We start from the raw sequence: 19,605 nt of genomic DNA on the forward strand, positions 1-19,605 counted from the left end.
TGAGAGGCTGCTCTGGTTACTGTTACTTTCTAATGGACCAGTCATCATGGGCAAGGCATTTGGAACGAGCTAATAGCATACCCAAATATCTGGGCATTTGTGAAATGATCAGGCAACCACATTTCCATCTGCATTTATTTCCATAAAAGTACTTGGTTTGAGTTCTCTCCATGCCTCTTCTGAAAGCTCCTCACATCACTCTCGCCCTGGTGGTAAGTTATTTGCACTTTCAACACTTTCACAGAGTGATAAGTGAACAGGTGTCAGCAGGTATGACAAAAAGACGAGATCAGTCACAGCATGTTCATAGAAGTCACACACACACACAGGTTACTTCCCAGAGGCAGTGCAGTCTTGAGTGTGATTAAAGTCACCCTCATTAACTATTGCTTACCGAGGAAAATCCATAATTTACTGCGTAGCAAGCAGTAACTTGACATGTCTGACACGCAAACATTATCATTTTGCACCATCACTGACAAGTGTAGTAAGTGTCACATGTATCATAGGTAAATCATTGCAAACTGGAAGTTTTAGCAAAAAGCACTGCACATATATATAATAGTTACATGTTTTTTGGCATATAGTATCTACATTTTACATGTAGGGTTCAGACACTAAAACTAAACTACAGAGAGAATCAATCAATCTTGGAGTTATTATTGATAACATGAATGAGAAGAGCCAAAGAATGAAAAGTTATATTGGTACATTGATATCTGCAGCAACATCACAACATCACAAACATAATGATGGCTAAATTCTATTTAGATGTTTCAAGGCTTCCTCACTAGCATTGATTTCCCCGACCCCTAAATGGTTTGGAGCCATCAGTAATAATATTAAAGGACCACTGTGTAGGGTTTAAGTTGCACCTCTTGACTCAACGTGAAAAAGGCCCTATCTAGAACCAGTGTTTGTCCCTTCTGGGCTACTGTAGAAACTGTAGAACATGGCTGACACTGTAGAAGAGGACTCGCTCCCTCTGCAGATCAAAATGACTCATTTTATGTTAACAAAAATACAATGATCGTCATTTTCAGGTGATTATACACTGATTAAAACATACCTATCAATATTATATTCCTTGTCTGCCAATAGATCCTCCTGAATGTTACACACTGAACCTTTTAAAAGGGCCAATTAAGGTTTAGTTCTATCAGTAAAATTAGTTTTACCATACAGCAAGTAGGCTCCACAATCAGCTACACATACTGTATTTACAAACTAGTAAGAGTTACCCACAGCTGCTATTCTGTGCTCCAGTGTGGTGCTATAGCTATCCCAATCCAGCTCTTCAGGTTCTGGTTCTGGTCCAGGATCTGCATGGTTTCCATTGGCTTCCCCAGAGTCATCAGAGAGGGAGTGGCAACGCCGACTGCACCTCACAGACATCATCTTGATACTTCCTCCAGTCTATGCAGTCCTTTGCTTTGCAGACTTCACCTGTTTGGCAGTGTACTTGCTTGCCTGTCCCGACAGTGTTCCTGCGCTACTGCAAAGTCAATTATTCACTTCTCTGTCTCTTTCCTTGCTTGGCGTACAGCTGTTGTGGTTGTTCCAGGTGGGTTTCACTGGGAAGAACAGTGCTAATTCACTCACTGATGGAGCGCCAGTGTGCACTCTCCCAGCAGATCCTCTCTCTCACTACACATTAGCAGCTCTGCTCACCTTTCCTTTTCTTCCTTACACAAGACTTAATCTGTCAGCCTTTTTTTTCCCTCAATCCTCTCCCTGAGCCTTTGCTTTTTTTCTTCTTTTCTCTCTTGCTCTCTCTCCTCTCATTCAACTATTCTTCTACGTTTCATTTTAGAGTGTGCTGGTATATGCTAGTAAAATCCAAACATTCCTCTGTGCGTACTCCCAGCCTGCCCACAGCCTGCTACTGCTGCTAGTAACCCTATGTAGTAACCCTATGCAGGTAGCCACAGCTCAGTCCACTCTTGTCTTAGACCTTCTCTTTCCTCGCTGTAGTCTCCTCCCCCAGAAACAGGTGGCTCTCCCCACTTTTAGGGGATCCGAAGGTGTCCCACAGGGATGGCGGTAGGTGTAGGATGTCAGGTCAGGAGAAAAGCCTTTAACGTTGTGCCGTCCTGCCACAGAAACACAGCCCTCAGCTGTACCATCAAAGCCACACCACAGAAAGACAAGAAAACAAGGGCAGTATTCCAGAGTGAAAAGTGCCTTTCCTCCTCTCAGTCTACGTTATAATTGACATAAATGTCTTGTGCGCCCACGCCCACATGGTCCCCCCACAATGCCACGGCATTCATCTTAGCAAGAACAACGAGGGATATTGTGCTTTAGATTCAAGAGTGGATGATTTTCTTGAATGAAGCCACTGAAACCCACAAAGACTAGACTAAACATTTCCATATATAAAGTTAACATCATGCAGGGTCGCAAGATGGGGTGATGATTAAGGTAGGGTGGAATTTAATAATCCCATGGGAAATTTGGCCATTGCAGTAGAAAAAAGTATAAACAAAATATATATGTATAAATATATCCTAACCATATAGAAGTATTTATACATACATAATTAACTCAATACTAGAACACATTGAGAAGAACAATTTAAACTGAAGAGTGAAAAATCTATTATTTGATTATGACAGTTCGTTCTTAACCTTGAAAACTTGGAAACCATTTCCACCAACCATTTTCCGGGTCTTTTGACCATATCACATCATGGTCTTCAACGGCAGATAGAGTTTGCTCAGATATCATGGAACTGTAGATGTCTAACTCTATTATTCAAAGCATATTTGGGGAAAAGAAGAACAAAATAGAGTAGTAGTAAAGATTTTGTTGCATGCTTTGAATAATGGAGAGTCACACATCTAAAGTTCCATGATATGACAGCAATCTCTAATCATGTACTAATGAAGACCATGGAATACAAATGAAAGCTCCAGAGTAAGCTTCTAGTAAGTGGACCTTAAGTTAAATGTTTTTTTGTCCAACTCTATAATTATTGTTTGGAGAGATGAAGCATTGCTAAAAAATGTGAACTATGTAACAAAAAAAATATATATGCAATATACAACCATAAAGATTAACTGTATAGGAAGAAAACCAAATGTACAGCTAATGGATGTGAAAAAATGTACTTATGTTCAGATGAATGGGTCTACAGAGAGCCATACATTTGTACTTTACAGGGTATGGAGACATATAGATGTGTACTTTAAAAACTATCCACCTTTATGATATATGCACGTTATCTTTATTGGTTTAACATGTACTGAATGTGCAGATTTGAAAACATGTGGTAGCCATCCATTGTATCAGAAACTGCAGACAGAGAGGCCATCTGTGGTAAAATGGGCAACCAACATGCAACAGCAATGATGTGAAAATCAGAAACCTACACTAAACTATTAGTATAGGAGTTTTGTACACAAATTACTCATACCACCAAGACAAATTCCAGCACATTCATTGTACAGCATTTAGTGATTCTCATTCTAAACCAAAGGTTGTGGAAAAGCAACCATATAAGACCTTTTCTAAATTATATAAAGCTAGAATAGCACTGAATTTAAAACTGCCCAAAAGTGGACACAGTTATATGAGCAAGGATAAGCACTCTGCCAATGCCACTGAGCCGTGGAAGACATCCAGTCACCAAAAAAACATGAAAACACAGGATTTCTGAGAATTCAGATTGTTTTATTTTGACAATGTGGTCTGGGTTCTTGTGTGGAGAGGCAGCACAGAGAGATCTGTTCATGTAACTCCCACTTGAGCTGGACAAGCCAGAGACACTGAGCAGCCTCTCCACACACCGCTCATGTCCAACACCAACACTCATATCATATCTGACAAGAAGGCTGCCAGTGAATCAGATATGCAACAAATCCAAATGTACACCAGATTTTCATCATACAAACTCTAAGGCTTGAACCAAGAAACCGTATAAAGGCAGGCCAATTTCCTGTTTACACTGCTGTTCTTATTCATCAATTCATCAAGAGATCTCAATTGAAGTGGATACTGATTACAGAGGTAGAAGGTAATGTAAGGACATGGTTACTGTAGATGAAAGCATTACAGGAAAGCCCTCCGGTTACACAGATGATCTCTGACTAAAGTATATTTGGCTGCTCCGTGCTAAATGCGACCCATATTCGGAGAGTCAGAATTCATAATAGTACCTCCATAAGTTAAAAACCTGGCATTTAATTGCCAGCTGCTTTTTCAGCTTTAAGGCAAGATGAGTGATAACACTGGAGGGAAGAGGAGGTTGCGGGTTCAGCTGCCGGATGCTTTTGATCCAAGATATTTACCATGGAGTCTTGTAAAAAAGACTAAGGGTCTACAGCCATAGTAGTGACACTGTGAGGCCGTACTTAAGAACAATATGCTCACAGGGACAGTGTTAACATGCTGATGTTTAGCATGTCTTTGTTTAGAGTGTTAAGGTAAGGGTTAGCTTGAAAGTACAGATGAGACTGATGGGAATGTCACTAGTTCAAGTGTAATTGCCTATATAGCTGTTAAATTAAAAAGTTTTGATTTATGAGTATCAGCCATCGTGCATGGTTTAGGCAATAACAGAGTAGAACATGTAAGTAGAATATGCAACAATTCATGGTTCATTGTCCTTTGAAAATATAAAGTTGCTAGCTACATTAAAGCCCTCCTTCACTCAAAAATGTATTCTTGCTCATACCATGTGCTGTTTGAATGCTGTATGTACAGAGTTTGAGAACAGAAGGTTATTTTCACATTCATCTACTGAAAGTGGAAAGTTTCTCTGTGCTAATTGAAAATCTGATTTTAAAGGGCGGGGCCTACCAGCATGATTTGTGACATCACAAGTAGTAAGACATCAGTCCTGGTCCAGTATCAACTTGTACAGTGTGATGTAGAAACTTGAAGCCACCAGTGCACATCCACTGAGAATGGACTTTACAGTGAAGGAGAAGACATCTTGTGTCCAACAGCAAAACTTTAGAAATTAACAGAATTTGCATATTCGTATATTATTGAGGTAGAAGGAGGAGATAGTAATTTGTGTAATATGGAAATTATACTTTTTTTGTGGAAAAAACATATCAGACTCACATTATTGTTCCAAGCAGACTATTTGTATATTTTTCTTAATACATATCTGGAGGGGCTAACCCTAACCCTTCTAACTAATCATCATTATTACCATAGTGTTTTACTTTTCTTATAGTGATAATTATACTGTACTGAACAGTCTCATCAGCTAAGACCAGAGGGGGAAATATCTGTTAATCAGTTACCACCAGCTCTGCTTGAAGCAAGAGTACTTGAGTAATGCTGCCATTTTAATTGCTGGAAGTATAGCTGTGCAGACCTGGTACATGCCAAACTCAAAAAAGCAACAGCAGAAAATATTCTTTCATTCTGACACTAATTTGTTTTGCAGGTATGTGGTCATAAACCAAAGTATTGAAAAAAGTGATTTTATTTTTGAAGGGAGTAGATAAACGTGTTGAAATTAAATAACCAAAGCTCCAAACAGACACACAATATGCAAGGCAGCCATCATGCACATGCAAACGGGTAGTTAAAAGCAGGTATATCTTCAGCCTCAGTGGGGCTATCAAAGTTACGTGCATTCATTGTCCGTGAGCTATGAAAGTTTCCAAGTTATCCAAAAGTTGCAAAAATGTCAACCTCATGGAGGCTCTAGAGAAAAAGTTGGGATCACCAAACTCATTGGGATTCATCCTCAGGTGATGATGAACATCTGTACAAAATGCAATCAATGCAATTGCATTCAATCCAATAGCCGTTGAGATAGTCTGGATTAAATTCTTGGAGCGACTGAACCACCAACATTGCCATCAGTCATGCTGCTAGTATGGCCAAAAATGTACAAACAAGAAACACAACAACATAACATCTGAGCAAGAAAGATCCTGTTTTAATAACTGAATGAGAAAAATCCCAAGCTCAAAGCAGAGCAGAGGACAGAGTATAAAACATTTGCAGAATTTAGCTTCCTATTTCTCACGCCGTCAATCCTGACAGTGTCTACATAACTGCTCTGCCTAGACTTTCACCCAAAGCTCACCTCAAAGTTTATCTCTCCTGACCAATTTGTTCATACATTCAATTGCTTCCTTCCCCTTGCCCTTGAACATCAAGTCAGTCTTCCATTCCCTATCCTCTCCTCACCCTGCTTTCTCCACCCCTCCCTACCCTCATTCATCTCTCCCTGCCAGTCTTTTGTCCCAGAGTTTGCCTTGGGCCCCAGAAACTTCAGAGCCAGTCCAGATTGAAAGTTTTTCCACATGCAGAACTGGGGCATCTGGATAGCTCTGCAGGAACGCTCCACATTTATTTCCCATTAGCAGTAATTGAGGGGTAAACAGTGGACTTTTCTCTGTTTATATCCATTTGTACCAAAGATGGTTGGAACAACAGTAGAAGCAAAGAAAAATCTTTTCTTTTCCCCTTTTTCTTGCAGTGGTAATCCTCAAACTCCTCATTTAGTTTTATTGTTTTTGTGTTTTATTGTTTTTGTGCAGCACTTCTTAATATGAGTAGATCATCACAAAGAGTGGGTGGTACTGTCACGTCTCTTTCCTGTGGTTTTTCTGAGTTTTCCCTTGGTGGCACTCTTTAAGGGCTAGGGATGGCAACCACATTGGTCCAGACTGAAATACCTCAAAAATTATGACATGGTGATGAAATTTTGTGCAGAAATTTTTGGTCCCCAGATAATACATTCTCCTGACTTTGGTGATCCCCTTACTTACCCTGTAGCACCACCACAAGGCTGACATTTGTGGTTTTAGTGAAACGTCTTAATAACTATAGAGTGGATTGCCATGATATCCATGGTGCCTAGAGGATAAACTACTGTAGTGTCCCCGCAGGTCATCCTTTGATTTATCCAGTGAAATATCTAAGCTGGATCTACTGGATTGATTGGTACATTGGGTTCATGGATCCCTGGTGTAATAAAATGACTCCCATGAATTTTCTCTCTTTTGGTTTTCAGTGAAATGTCTCAACAACTATTGGATGGATTGCCATGACATTCGACACAGACATTCTTGTCCTCCACATGATTTGTAATAACTTGGTGAAATTTAACTTTTCCTTAGCGTCATCATTATGTCAGAATTTATTTTGTCTAATAATTTTGGTTTATGGCCAATTACTTGCAAAACTAATGACATGCCTATCAACCTCAGTTGTACTTTGTTTTTAGTGCTAGCAAATGTTAGCTAACACACTAAACTAAGATGGTGATCATGGTAACTACATCATCAGTCTTGCTAGAATTACATTTAGCTAAAAACACTGCTGTGCTAACCTTGCTGGGCAGCTGCACTCACAAAGTCACAAGATCATACGACAGTGGTTTTGGACCAATCAGAGTCTACTGCCAGCTATGGCATGACCTACAGGCATGGTTTAACATTAAGGGTGTGTGGTGAATGAGTGAGAGAAGTGATTGCTTGCTTAAAAACAACGATGCCCCCAGCTAAAGAGGCTAGTGTAGATGCATCAGTTATATGAAAACTGGAGAGTATTTCTACATGGAAAGAAGAGCAAAGAACAGCACTGAAGGTTTTTCTTGATGGAAAAGATGTTTTTGCTCTTCTCCTGACTGGTTTCTGTAACAGCTTGACTATGTTTGCCTGTGATACACATCCAATCACCAATCCCCATAGGATGCTTCCAGTGAACCAGAGACCTACAAACCTATAACACCAGGTGTTCCGTACAAATAAAAAGGATTGTTTTCACAGCCTGGATTATATCATTATTGCATAATAGTTTATTCTTTCTTTCCTTTTTTAAAGCTGAAAGTTACTTTTCATTCAACATTTAAAAATTTGAAATCACAAGAATGTGGCTCTGTCAGGACAGTGTTGACCTTACAGGGCAGCAGTGCATTAAGGTTGATTAAGAGGCAGGAATTCATTGTACCCCTGTTGACAGATGTGTGAGGTATCCCTCCAGCCTCAGCAAGCGACGGAATAATGAGGAACGGGACAAACTTCCCCTGGAAAACTGGAAGGTTTCCTACAGGCAGCAGCAGCACTAAATAGCTCTGACAAGGGGTCACATTTCTCACTGCAGTCAAATCAGAAGGGCTCCAAGGTATGAATTATGCTGGCTGATCTGTCTCCTCCACATATTAACTTCATTATTTATGGTTGGCTAATCTAAGCAGTGAAGAAAAGAAACAGTTGGAGCCAGAGCACACCTGGTGATTTCGATAAAAAGTTTTTTTTGTGTCTGCAAAAGGGTAATAAACAAGTGAAGGAGTGAGGAATTATAGTGTTAACACTTTACCTCCACTGAAAAGACTTAATAAAAGAATTATCTAGAAGAATGTGGGATCTACAGGAAAAACAGAGTTGTAGAAATCTTAAACCCACTTCAACCCATTTTTTAGACTGACTGCTTTATCAGTAAGGAAAAAGGAAAAAAATCAGGAGTCCCTGAGAGTGGCTGTTTGGTTCATGATCATAAACTATAAGTCATTGTACAGAAATCCCTTAATTTACTACCACTCTATGTTTAACTGACAGTACCGACATATTCAAGGCCAACGTATTCAAAGGCACATGCAGACAAAGATCAACAGTGACACATGAATTTGTCATATCCAGATGGCAGTAAAATACAGAGTGACGAGAGCTGCAGTCCAACTCCTAGAGGCAGTTTATGATGTGTTCCATTGAAGCCTTCTGAAGAGTCTGCTAAGGCACTCAGCACCAGTAATGACCAAATCCCATGGGCAACCTTGGAGCAATTCTCACAAACACTGGTATCAGCAGTGCCACTCCACAATGAGTGATAGCCCTGTGATAGACGATGATAGACAGATGGTTCATCCAATCACCTGCTGAGTACTTTTTGAAAGTGGTTCTTTGTAACAAACCATCTGGCGCATTTATGTGGCTTCATTTACCAAAGGTTTGGATGCTGTTCTCTGTTATGAGAACAGACAAAAATAGGTTGTCAGGCTGTAAAGCGTGTGGAGAAACTTGAGAAAACATTAAGAGCCATATCTAGAACCAGTGTTTGGTTCGTCCTTTCTGTGCTACTGTAGAAACATGGTGGACTGCGCATAAAAACAACTCATTCTAAAGTAACAGAACACAATTTTTTTCCCCAGGTGATTATAGAATATTGAAAACATGTCTACTAACATTATATTCCATTCATGTCAATAGATCGATTTAAAAGGTAAGGCTGTTATATTCTATATTCTTCTTTAGGCATGTAAATTCATTATGTATCACGTCACGTAACAAGATAATCTAAGCTCAAAAGGTCTTTTTACTAGCTTGCAGAGCTATCTCTTGGAAATTTAGGGCATTTTACACATATTCTTATAGTTTTTTTGGTCAAGAATTCCCATTAAAACAGAAAAGCCAACAAAGCTCATATTAAGTCTCAATACTTTCTGAGTTTTCTAACCTGTCTGTGGCACTCATCCTTTATTTGTTCCAGCAAAGTAAATCTTCAGAAACTGGACACAATCACAAAGTCCAATATTTATTCTCCTTTTAGCTCTGTAAATATTTGGCTCTTAAACTATGCTATACTGTTCAAAAGCTAGTAGCTAACTTTGTCTGTCTGCCATTTGGCACAGGTCAGTTAGTGCATTGTGGGTTTATCAGAACTTTATCAAAGAACAGCTGCCTGCTTGGGCTGGAAGCAGGTTGATGAGAGCGGAAAGACTGAACCAAAACAGTAAAGTCCAGAAAATCCAAATAATAAGCTGAAAGACGCTCAAAGCTCTGTAGAGTGGAAAGAAACTGCAGAGTTGGGTGATTGTTTCTTTGTGGTTTTGCCACTATGAGCGCCCTCTTTTCACATTACACATAGTCAATCGGTCTATTGTTCATATAAAAATATAATTTAGTGCAGCTTTAAGTTCTCATTCTAATGGATAAACAGTATTGTTTTGCAATTCTCCTCAAAAATCTGTGGCAGAAAAAAACTTTGATCTTTTCTGCAGTGAAAATTAACCATGCTGTATTTATGGACTGAATGCTTCTAAACAATAATACGGGTTTGTAGTTCTCACAATAAAACTTGTGGTAACACCTCCTCCCAAGCAAAGGGGGATGTGCCACTCAAACAGTCCTCCTTGCAGTAAACCAATCAGTCATACAGTGTGCCTCAGGCCAGGAAACAGCATGGTGCCTCACTGCACTATGACAGCAGTCTCAGTAAAAAACACACTCTGTACTTGCTCTCACAATAAAATGATCAGCTGGAAAATGGTCAACACAGCAGTAAAAACCCACAGAGAGAAAGGCAGCATTAAAACAAGCTCCAACACAGTGACTGCCATGGTGGCTGGATCTCTCCTTCTCCCTCTGCTAGGGTATCATTATCCACTTAATTTCATCCAACCAGGGTTGGTATAATGACCACGTTCAGAATCCCTTATCGAGCAGAAATTCAAACTGAATCACAAATCATGTGAGTTCTAAAGTATCAAGTTAGTGAAACAAAAGAGGAATGGCTTTTTTTTTAAAAGGGAAAAAATGAGAAATGAGAAGGAGAAGCAAAGAGAGAGATGCGGCAGACTTACAGCTCGGTATTTAGTGACCACCTCATTCTTTTCCTTGTTAAGCTGGGTGTTCTGCTCCTCTAGCTCGCGGACCTTGGACAGCAGTCGGTCACTCTGCTCTATGGCTCTCCTCAGCTCCTCTCTCTCCCTCATCCCTGCCTGCTGTGTATGAATGTGCTGCTGCAACGACAGAGACCCAACCTGGAACTACACTCACACACACATCCAGATATTCACACATGCACATACAGAAAGCCTGATATTTCTGGCTGGCTCTCACTTTTGTTCACTTCTGGAGTCTGCACTGTACTCTCCCCTCTCTCCTCCATCCACTTCTGACACACACACACACACACACACACACACACACACACACACACACACACACACACACACACACTCAAAGGCACACACACCAACACTCTGTCAAAGAGATTTGCCATCTAAAAGACATTCACATGCATGTATGAATACACGCACATGTGCCCACGTTTCCTCCCCTCTCTCCAGACTTGCCTCCTGCTGACCTTTCACTAAAACAATGTCAAACTTTTTCCTCTGCAGCTGGATTGCTGCTGTGTGGAGTCAAAGAGGACAACTATAAGTTTGACACCTCAAACCTGGCCAGGTAGATAAGAAAGACAAGCACATAGGCCACTGTAAAAAATATATCAATGACAAATTCATTGTGACGCCATGATTGTGATTACTGGTAAACCTATTCTGGATGTTTTAGAGTAGTAGTGCCTCTCAAAATTAAGACCACTGGTTTGATAAACTTGTCAACTACATAATAGTGTACAGTAGCTTCACAAGAGATTTTAGAACAAAGCTGCTCCGGCTGGAAACCGGTTGATGGCGGTAATGAAAGTGAACTAAATAGTAGCCAATAAGTTGGACCTGTGAGCTGTGAGCTGTGAGCTTAAAAGTGCTAAAATGCTCTTAGCAGAGGTGCAGAGTCGGAAGATAATTCTCTATCTGGTTGACACTACGACTAATCCCTTTCACATACTCAATAATATGGAATATGGAAATGTTGATTAGTGCAGCTTCAAACCCATAACTTAAACATAAACACCAATCCCAGCAATAAACAGTTTCCTTTTGTGCCATTTTAATAAAAAAAAAGAGAAAAAGAACCTGTTCTGTTTTACTAGTATGGACAGTCTCTCATTTACTGTACCAGGTCTATTATGGTATGGTCTGATTACAGATTACAACATGACCATGACCTTTAAATCACTTTACCATCTGCCTTTGCCAACAACCCTACCAACAACTTCAGCTCACTTTGTATTGGAAGAGAGGCCATCTCTTGCTTTGTACAGTACAGTAATGTGACTTTGTGTAGTAGAGCAACACGGTAGATTTCCCCAAAACTGCAATTCAGTAACACACTGTAAAATGTTGGATTTTTAATGCATCATCATGGTCCCATTCACTAGTTATGATACTAATGTCTTATAAGTATTGATGTAACAAGGCACCTTAACATGAAAATGGAAACAGGACCACCACTTGCCAATGTATTTAGCTGGAAATGGCTAAATAGACCCTTAATATATATCTATATATCTTCTCCACCACAGCAATGCAGGTAAAGTTACTGTAATATTAGACCTTGTTTAGATACTTTTAATGGTTAGTTTTAGCCTAAACTTTACAGTTGGTACAGGATGACTGGTTTGCCAAGTAGGACAAGACAAAATGTAAAGTCAAACAATTTAGTTTAAACAATTATGTAGCAGTTTGAAAGTCAATGTGATACATTTCAGCATTCCTTGTGCAGTTAACTCAGGTAACCATTCTGGCACCTCAAGTCAGTTAAAACAAACATGAACTATGAACTGTACGTACCCTGTCATCTAGACCTGATCACTACATGGTACAGAGGCCAAAGATCAAAAGGAGCAGTGTTTAGTTGATCAGAAGCAGACAGTATAATGTAAAGACACTGCTGGTATGTGAGTTGCACTATATTGCTGGGGAGAGATAGTCAGCAGCGCCTCACCAGTCGACCAGACCACATAGAACCAGACTCATAGGCCAAGCAGACATCTGTCAGCCACTGACACACTGATGTAAACACAATAATGTTCTATACACATTGGGACATAAATCAAAAGTTTTTTACAGTTGAATGTTCAGCCCTGAATGAGGAAAATTATGCCCTGTGTCCCCGTCGTAATATCCAACAACAGATAGTGGTTCATATAAAATAAGGAACTACGACAAATCTTGTTGAGATTATGATCTCATTTTCAAGTGATATCTGAGAAGAATCATAGTCAATAACACAACCAACACAAGTAACAACACATAAAGCCAGACAACCAACAACCACATAACAAATAGAAATAATATGAGTCATAAAAACAGTAGGTCATTAAGCTTATAAAAAGAGTAATAAAATAATCTAGCTTGAGGGCTAATTAAGTTATTTATGTTTAATGTAAGTAGTGATAATAGTAAGAAGGGTCTCTGTGTTATCTGCACTGAATTCTTAAACATCCACATTTAATGCATTTTAAACAGCTACCAACCTTGACCTGCATGCACTAATCAAAGCAACTGAACGTGTCCTGCAGAAAGCAGTTGTCTATTGCACACATTTACACTTCATGCCACATTCAATCAGTCTTCTTTTATTTCTCTCCACACCAACTGTAACAAGATACTACAAGTGAATTTGGCTTTACTTCCAAAGCAAAACAACAAAATGCAGTTTCCTTCCCTGGAAAAAACAGATGTGAGATGTGATTTTCCACAGTGAGATCTGAAGAAGATGTTTAAAAGGGAAAGCAGTGCCACAGAAAGACAGGCAGAACACACACACACAGAAAAACCTGTTGCTGCTTGAGCACCGGTATCTGTGCCCTTGGAAAAGAGCCGTCATTAGCTCAGCTCTCTGAACCCTGACAGTGAGTTAACCTCTCAAACCTGACAAACTGTGCAGGTTGTCAGCAGGGAAATTAGACAGGGAAATGTGGTATCGTCTTTCTTAAGTGTGCAGCGGTAATTGCCATGTTGTCCAAATAAGATTTAGGACATGTGTGTTTTAACCGCCATGAGGTTCTGCCTGCTGACACACCTGAACTTCCTTTGCCTATAGTCAGTTCAAGCAGACAATATATTGACCTGTCAGTGCAGGATTTACCGTCACACTCAACATCAATCTGCACACTGATGCCAAAAAAGCAGAGGAAGATAAATGTGACACATCAATGGTTCACCTTTAGCATGATCACAGGGCTCAACCTCTTAAGCCAGCTTCATTGTTGAGAATGCGCAAATTTAACGCTCCCTCTGTTACAACACAATCCCTCTTTGCATGATGAATGCGCGTTACACTTTAGCAAAGCTTTCCTGTTTTGACTTGAAGTTGTGAGATGTTTGTCTGATCAAACCTGCAGAGCAAAATAGACACACACTGCACTTCTCCTCCCAGTAAAACAAACTTTCCACCTGTCTGTCTGATTCACGGCTCTGTTAAACCTGTTTCTAGTGAGTTTAAAATATGATGCTTTCCTCACATTTTTCTTTAATGTAGCAATGCAGCAACTTCCCAAGAAACCCCCCTTCTTCTGATCCCTGGCATTCCTAGTCTGAGTGGAGGTAACTGGGATATTAATCCCATGATTTCTATTCTTTTCTTTTATTTGAACAGCTGTTCACCATTTCCACTCCTAATCACACCTGCTACTGGCTACAGATGGCTACAGATTCACGTCCTTGAGTGATGTACCAGTCGACCTGATTCCACCAAGTGTCTACACTACACAAACATGCAACAAGCTGAACTACTTTTGAACAAGGAAATGAAATGTGATGCAAATACAATATCCTTACAAAGTTGGGATCCTGCTTGAAAACTTTGCATCATTATCAATGTAGGTTGAGTTGTTTTTGAGGTTGGAACTGTCTAGAACTGTTCAATTGTAAAAAGGAAAAGAAAAGTAAAGGACTTGTACTACTTAGTAATAGTTTAAACATGCAGATGAAGACATGGCGATATTTACTTCTAGAGACAAAGAACGTAATAGCTACTGCAAGTTCAACATGTGACAAGGACTGCATTTTTTGTGTTTGAGGTTTTACATTTAAATGTCTGGTCACACATGAAAGTGGCAGAGAGGTGGCTCTAGCAGCTTGTAGACACCCCTTTTCCACTAACATGGAACAGATTTAATTTCAGTTGGCAATGTAATTTCCAACCGTTCAGAGCATGTTGAACAAAAGGAAATTGCTGTGGAACCCAAAAGTTGGGCATGTCATGAGTATGGAGAAGACAACAAGGGAGTAGTCAAGTGAAAAATAATCAGATTTTTAATATTTTTTTGCAGGTAACCAAAGCATTGTGTGACGCCCTCCATTGATGATGATCCTTGACAATGGTTCCGCTAAAAAAACGTGAGGTGGACACGCAGGCTGGTTCGCTGGATAGCACCAAGGTTCCAAGAATCCTGAACAGAACCAGAAGAACCAGAGCTAATTTGGTGGAAAGATTACTCGGGCTAGCTGGTAAACTACTATAGCTGGTGAGGTAACTGCTAACGTGAAGCCAACTGGGAACATAGTAGTGTTAGTCCCATTTGGCTTGCAAACTGTCGCTTAGCAAGCTTAGGTGCATAGGAGACATACTTGTACCACTGACTCTTGTCTGTTTACTGTCTTCAAGCCATGCCTCTTTTGCAGAGTAGAACTTTTTTTAAATGTTGGTGGCATAATACTTTGACTGTGAAACACCAAATGTTAGCTGCAAGACTTTTGTTTCCCTATCAGAGACTTTTCTTGTATGTTTGCACACTTGATGTATACAACAGCATAAAATATAGTAATACAGATTTTTTTTCCACTGTGAAATAACAATAACAAATGCGATAAAAGTTAAGCAGCTCCAACACACATTTCCTGCAGATGGCAACACGTTTGTTGCAGATGGCCCTATTCTTTTCCTGCCTGTAGGTGGCAGGCTGGAGTTTCAGAATTGTGGTCTGACATTGGCTGGACCTGGCTTTGGGTGCATCACGTCAATTACATAGTGTGTTCCTGTTTCTGTTCAGTAACTGTTGTGCGTTTGTGCAGAGGAGTGTTCATACAGCTCAGTATAACTTCCAACTGCTCCCAGTTGAGTGGACCGCAGGGTGAAGCCTGGCCTCTGGCTGAACTCTGGGTCCAGGTCATAGAGAAAGGCACAGCCAGCCTTTGATCACTGAAGCACCTCACAGTTCACTTGCACTCATGTGGTCGACTGGCTGCAGGTCAGGTACAATAACACCATCTTATAAATCATATCAATGACATGATTGTTGTCAGGTAATTGCACCGGAGAAATAACTGTTGACATTATAAGCTCTCTTCAGTGCCAGCTATTGTCCTGATAGTGCTTGAAATACCTGACATAGTTGGACTACAGTAGATTACAGACAACACTGAACAGACCCAAACATAGTATTATCTGTAAATCACTAGGATCCCTTTCAATTTAGCACCTTTCAAATGTATTATAAGATAAAACACACACAAATGTTCAAAGCTCTGACCCCTGAAAACACTTTGTGTGTGTAATAATGACCCACATGCAACATCATCAAAGAAGAAAAGTACACAGCTTTTCATGTCTTTGTTAGCTGACCCAGCTGTGTGTATGTGCATGTGCTGCATGTGTGTCCCGGTGTGAAAATACAGAGGGAGACAAGAACAGGAGATCAGACCAGCATCCATCTACTGAAAGAGCCATCATGGTCTGCAGCACACTCATTGGATATTGGACTTATTAGATAACAGTCAGTGTAGTGGAGGTTATTCTAGGACAACGTGCTTCCCAATCTTTTTGGTGTGAGGCCCCTTACATTGAAGTATTTAAGGTGCCAAATTGGCTCTGACAATTAAATTTTTTCTATCCCTAACCATCACACTCCTAACCAACAAAGACTAGCCATTTAGAGGGTCTTCTCAGAATGCCAGGAGTTTAGGAGCTACTGAGTACCACTGTCTCAGATTGTCTTTTTGACAATGTCTCATTCACATTATCAAATTATTTTTATATAGGTCTAGGTCCAATGTGATACAAAAAATAGTGCCGTCATGTGGTCGGTTAGTAATTGTTTCAAATTCCAGATCCATTAAAAATCTAAATAAATCACCCTTAGATCCTACAGATCAGAATTTTTTTCAACACATCCAATGAATTGTGAAGGTTTGCCTCACTGCTACCTCTGGTCTATTCAAAAGTCTGTCACTCTATATTTAAAATATAAAATCAACTAATATCCACATCTGTAGTCTTCATTAAGATGCTACCAAAATCCACACAGACATTCTTTGAATACTAGGTATCACTTTTTTTTAATGGCGTTCAGATCGGTCAAACAGTCCACAATGACTATAAATATCTAACTGTAATTAGTACTGTATGCACAACATTTTCTGTTTCAAACATTTTTTGATCAAACACCAAATACACCAAAATATTTGACGATACACTACCACAAGAATGATTTGTGATTTTTTTCAGAATTATAGCACCACCATATAATTGGTAATACAGTATTTTTTACTTCTTTTGGCATATATTTATTCTAATCTCAACAAATCTCAACAAAAATCAGTGCATAGCATATTTAGATGAAGCCAAACAAGGCATTTGTGTTAGGGTATCACTTATTGTTTGCAAGTTTAGCAAACTTTTGAGGAAGTGGCCTGATGCACTTAACATCCATTATTCGTCAGTGCTGAATTGGATTGAAACCAAATTTGGGAATGTTGTACATAAAGCCACGTTGCATGTATGTGTACATGTCATATAATTCTAATGACAATAACTCCACAATAATACTAGGTTACAGGGGACAGGACAGATACAGGAGGTCACAGGTCTGTACTGTTTATGTGATTAGGATTATAGTAAACATAAGTTTGAGTGAAGTCCAATAATTTGGCACCAATTGTCTTTCAGAGATAGTTAATAAAGATTAATTTGTCTATTTGACAATAAAACCCAAGTTGAGGATGGATAGAGGACAGAGATCAGTGCAGTGGATACAGTACAGTGGTCAGTGCCGTAGATACAGGGCATAGGTTGGTGCAATGTTATAAAGAGTTCGGTCTAGACCTGCTCTATTTGAAAAGTGTCCTGAGATAACTTCTGTTATGAATTGGCGCTATACAAATAAAATTGAATTGAATTGAATTGAATTGCTGTAGATGCAGGTCAGAGGTCTATACTGTCTATTTGATTCATATAATAGCAGTGATGTTATTATTTTAATGATATAATTAATATTAACTTTATTAGTGAAGTCCTATAACTTTGCTGCAAGAATTTTCATTCTATATTTTGCTTATTATTTTTCTTCTTCCAAAAATTCTTTCGACAGTTATCTCTTCTGGACTGATATCTCTTGAACACAGTATTATGACTGATTTTGGGTGGTATCTTCAGATGTGAATCACACTTCTTGCTGGGATTCTTTCGGAAGCTGTGCCTGCAAGCAGCGTTAGCGGTGGCAGCAGCAAATGCAGCAATCAGACGCATTTTCTTCAGGAATTGCAAATATTCTAGTTAATAAGTTATAGCTGTTTGTTTAATCCGGAAGCCGGACATTAGGTAACCTTCATAGATTCTTCATCGGATTGAAAGCTGATGAAATTTACAGTTTTAGTGTTTCAGTCTGTCTGATGCTTGTCTGTGTTTGCATTCCTCTGTAGTGTGTGTAGGTATGTGAGAGAAAACAGACCTCTTTAAAACTGATTCAGCAGCTAAAACTACAGAAATTATACTTGCAGAAACCTGAAAATCAGAAATTTGAAACCTATAGCCACTGCATGTAACTACAGCAACTACATCTAGTACAAATGCATGATCCTACACACTCTGACGCCCCCTGTTGTAAAAGCAGCTCCTCTTTCTGAAAGATGAAGGCCTGCAGTGAGGAGGAGCCCTGCGACATGCTGGAGAACACAGGCTCAGAGACTGAAGGGGAGTGAAGAGATAAAAAATAAAGATGGAACTAGAGAAAGAGAATGAACAAGGGACAAAAACACAGAGAAAGACAAACAAGGAATAAAAAAAGAAAAGGAATGTGAGAGAAGGAGAGGCAGGTTCCTTACATGTGCCAGGGGTCTGCGGTGCAGGGCGATGGTGGGTCTGTACTGGTGGAAGTCAGTCTGGATCACACACACTCTCTTCTCCATCCTCACAGCTCACAGCCGCCCATGCTGTCTTCACCCAAGAGGGCTCTGGGGAGGAAGTGAAGCATGTGCGTGTGTGTGTGCTCTCTTAAGCCTGGGGGAGAGTGTGTGAGTGAGAGAGAGAGGGTGTGTAAGTGTGTGTGAAAGTGTGTTACGCCTGCTACCTGACCCTGACAGGAGCAGGAGGGAGGGAGAGAGGGAGGGAGGGAGGGAGGTGACGAGCAAAAAGAAAACACGAACGAGCTTGAACAGTCCCCCCATCCCACACACACACACACACACACACACACACACACACACACACACACACGTGCATACACACATCTCTCCTCCCTCCTGCCTAAAGCCACACCACTTTCTGACAGCAGTACAACACTGGGAGACAGACTGCCAGCCTCAAGCAGAACAACAGGCAACCCCCAACAACACACACACCTCATCTTTTAAAAAAAAGTACATTCCTGTTCAGACAAATAACACTCCAAAGTGGACTAATTTGCAACCAGAAAACGTCAAACACAACTCATAAAAAACATGTATATAAATCATCTAAGTCTGTTTGTGTGTATGAAAATTGCTACTTTCAATCGGTAGCCAAAAAAAGGACAATGAAAGCTTTGGCACAAAAAATAGGACTGCCTTGTGTTTCCTTTTCTAGTACTATACAAAAAGTAACATCAGGGAAAAGTAATCTTTAACTAAAATTCAGTGTTGAAAGAATACACTTTTCTTAAGTGAAACTAGCTTATACTGTAAAAATTACAAGTGAAAGTCCTGCATTCAAAAGTTTGCTCAAAGGAAAAATAGCCTACATATTGTAGTGTCCACCAGGACATGTTGAAAAGATGAGCAAGTGTTATTCAGCAAACCTTTTATTG

At 39.8% G+C, this 19,605-nt stretch overlaps 1 protein-coding gene across 3 annotated transcripts in view; it reads right to left on the minus strand.

Annotated features, from left to right (window-relative positions):
* Positions 1–18,821, minus strand: part of LOC127372793 (putative uncharacterized protein MYH16) — a 56,876-nt gene extending 38,055 nt beyond the window's left edge. Inside the window, exon 1 of one of the 3 annotated variants that reach the window (XM_051416600.1) lies at positions 18,647–18,821. In XM_051416600.1, the coding sequence (XP_051272560.1) occupies positions 18,647–18,730 (84 nt within the window). In that variant the 5' untranslated portion in view covers positions 18,731–18,821. Of the gene's footprint in view, positions 1–1,245; positions 1,891–10,555; positions 10,712–18,646 lie in introns of those variants that run through there. The other 2 variants (XM_051416599.1, XM_051416598.1) reach the window with 2 other exon arrangements.
* Between the last annotated feature and the right edge of the window lie 784 nt (positions 18,822–19,605).

This window comes from Dicentrarchus labrax, unplaced genomic scaffold, assembly GCF_905237075.1.
Source record: "Dicentrarchus labrax unplaced genomic scaffold, dlabrax2021, whole genome shotgun sequence".
In the NCBI taxonomy this organism is placed as follows: Eukaryota; Metazoa; Chordata; class Actinopteri; family Moronidae; genus Dicentrarchus; species Dicentrarchus labrax.